Raw genomic sequence first — 2500 nt, 5'->3', positions numbered from 1 at the left:
TTTAATTTAATTTTTCTCACTGCTGAAGGAGTGTAATTGGCTGGTTTCCAGTGAAAGGAGCTGCGTTAGCTTCTCTAATCTAATCTAATCCAAGGGATTATTAATCACCAGCTCTGAGGGCTGCAGCGTGAGAGTGTGTGTGTGTGTGTGTGTGTGTGTGTACCTGTACTGTATTGTCTCCTCTTACGTTGGTTCTGTCTCTGTCTCAGACGCTCAGTGTCGGTGGTTTTTACAGCTAAGACTAAAAGGTCAAGTCAGTACTGTTTGGTGGAACTACACCTGTAAAGCAAGGAGAAAACCACAGAAAAAAACAAACAAAAACAAACAAAAACTGGACCTCTGTGTGTGTTTGAACCACAGTGTCACACGTCTGTGTGTCTGTGTGTGTGTGTGTGTGTGTGTGTGTGTGTACCTGTGGTGCCTGGTGTCTCTCAGCGCTCTGTTGCTGGGGATGCGTTCACTCTCCCTCTGGTTGAAGGCGTACAGAGTGTACGGGTCGTCGCCGGGTTTCCAGCGCCGCGCGTTCAGGTAGCTACGTTCATCAAAACCGTCCAACATGTCGTCCCACTCCGCATCTGAAATCTGTCAAACCGTCGGTCAGCGATTAATGTCGGTTCAAAGGTTTGAGTGTCGTCTGCGTAGAGAAGCAGTTTTTCCGATACACAGCAGTTACAGCCGTTTTCTCCGATCATTTTTGCTCCGTCTGCCGGGTCGTGTGACGTCACCTCTGACATCACACGACCTCTAACACGGCTCGAAAAAACATTCATGTTCAGACACATTTCGTATTTTTATCGTCTTGTCGTCGGACGACGACCGTCTGTGAGGATTAGTCACAAATGTCACAGTGTGTGCGTCGGACCACTGACCGACACACACACACGTCACAGTGTGTGTGTGTGTGAACAGCCGTTAAAGGTCACTTTATCAGAGAAGATACGGAGCAGCTGTTCTACTTCCTGTTTCCTGTTTCAGCAGCCTGACGTTAGCCGTTAGCTAACGATCATCTAACCCACCTGTGGACAGTCGAAGCATTACCTGCAGTGAGAATTTAAGGGGGAAGTTCCCCCCCCCCCCCCAAGTCCATAGAGAGACAGAAGCGATCGATCCACGACTTCCTTTGGTCCAAATGTTTTGTTTCTTCTTTGATTTCGAGTTTTATTTCTGTTTATCTCGTTGACCACAGGGGGCGCAGGAGCAGCGGTTTGTTTGTTTGTTTGTTTTTTCTGTCCCTTGAGCTAACACCATTTATTTCCTCTCTGGAATTTGGTGCAGACTGATTAAAGGATGATAAACCCGTGGTTCCCAGAGGTCAGAGTCAGCTCCGGTCCACAGTATCTAAAGGGCTGCTCTGAAATGTTTATGTCGCAGTAAAACAGTCAACAAAGTCCACTGAAAAAAACAAGTCATTGATTTTAGCGGGGGGGGTTGGGGGGGGGGAGACAGGAATGACTGTTCTGCTGAACTGTCTTTTAGTCCGTCTGTGTCAGAGAACTGACGTCAGAGGAACAATGTTTAGCTCAGCCACGGAGGACGGGGGGGGGCGGGGGGGGGGGGGGGGGGGGTGGGGGGGGGAGACAGGAATGACTGTTCTGCTGAACTGTCTTTTAGTCCGTCTGTGTCAGAGAACTGACGTCAGAGGAACAATGTTTAGCTCAGCCACGGAGGCCGAGGGGGGGGGTCAGAGGTGGGGGGGGGGTGAACTCAGTCAGACACTGAACTCCTCATCTTTCACTTCCACGAGCAGCGAAACAAAAGCAGTGACGGAACGACTCTGAGGCCGAAAGTCGAGGAAAAAATACAAAGGTTATAAAACAGGAAATAAAATGTTAATGTGGAGCATCAATCCTGCTGCTGATGCTGATGCTGCTGATGCTGATGTTACTGAGGCTGCTGCTGCTACTGCTGTTACTGCTGCTGCTGTTACTGCTGCTGCTGCTGCTGCTGCTGCTGAGGCTCAGACACGCGAGGGCTTTAAAAAAGAACTAGCAGTGAAATAAAAAGTAGCGCGGCTGAGTGTGTGTTTCTTGTCGAGCAGTGATCGTTTCCTTCAGGGAAACAGGACGATTGTACACGTCGAGAAAATTCCAAAAGTCTAAAGTTAGTTGATGTTAACAGTTAGTGTGCTGTCTTAGTGTAGCTAACACTACGGCTAACCTTTAGCCATTTCTCTGTACCTTGGTTCATAAAGATGGCCGACCACTGCTGATGACAGGGGGGGGGGCATGGAAGGGGGGGGTCCTGGACCAGGAAGTCCTCCACCGCCTCAGATGAGGTTACCATGGTAACACTGAGGTCAAAGGTGATCACACACCCAACTGTTTCCAGCTAGCTACAGCTCACTGACGCTAACTGACTGGCTCCCTCTTCTGGTCCGTGCTAACCTGTCGTGCTAACATGCTAACGCTAACCCTGCGTTGGCTACCTTTTACACAGGTGTCATTTTGTTGACTTTGAGCTAATATTTAGCTTGAGATGGGAGGGGCCGGGGGGGGGGGGG

General features: G+C 49.5%; 1 protein-coding gene across 1 annotated transcript in view; it reads right to left on the bottom strand.

Annotated features, from left to right (window-relative positions):
* Positions 1 to 2500, bottom strand: part of galnt14 (UDP-N-acetyl-alpha-D-galactosamine:polypeptide N-acetylgalactosaminyltransferase 14 (GalNAc-T14)) — a 41589-nt gene that overhangs the window by 34992 nt on the left and 4097 nt on the right. Inside the window, exon 2 of the mRNA XM_017033454.2 lies at positions 413 to 582. Coding sequence (XP_016888943.1) covers positions 413 to 582 — 170 coding nt within the window. The remainder of the gene's footprint in view (positions 1 to 412; positions 583 to 2500) is intronic.

The sequence above is a fragment of the Cynoglossus semilaevis genome, chromosome 7 (assembly GCF_000523025.1).
Source record: "Cynoglossus semilaevis isolate Cse_v1.0 chromosome 7, Cse_v1.0, whole genome shotgun sequence".
NCBI classification, from domain to species: Eukaryota; Metazoa; Chordata; class Actinopteri; order Pleuronectiformes; family Cynoglossidae; genus Cynoglossus; species Cynoglossus semilaevis.
Note: the sequence above shows the minus strand (reverse complement) of the source record. Positions and strands in the feature narration are given on the sequence as shown.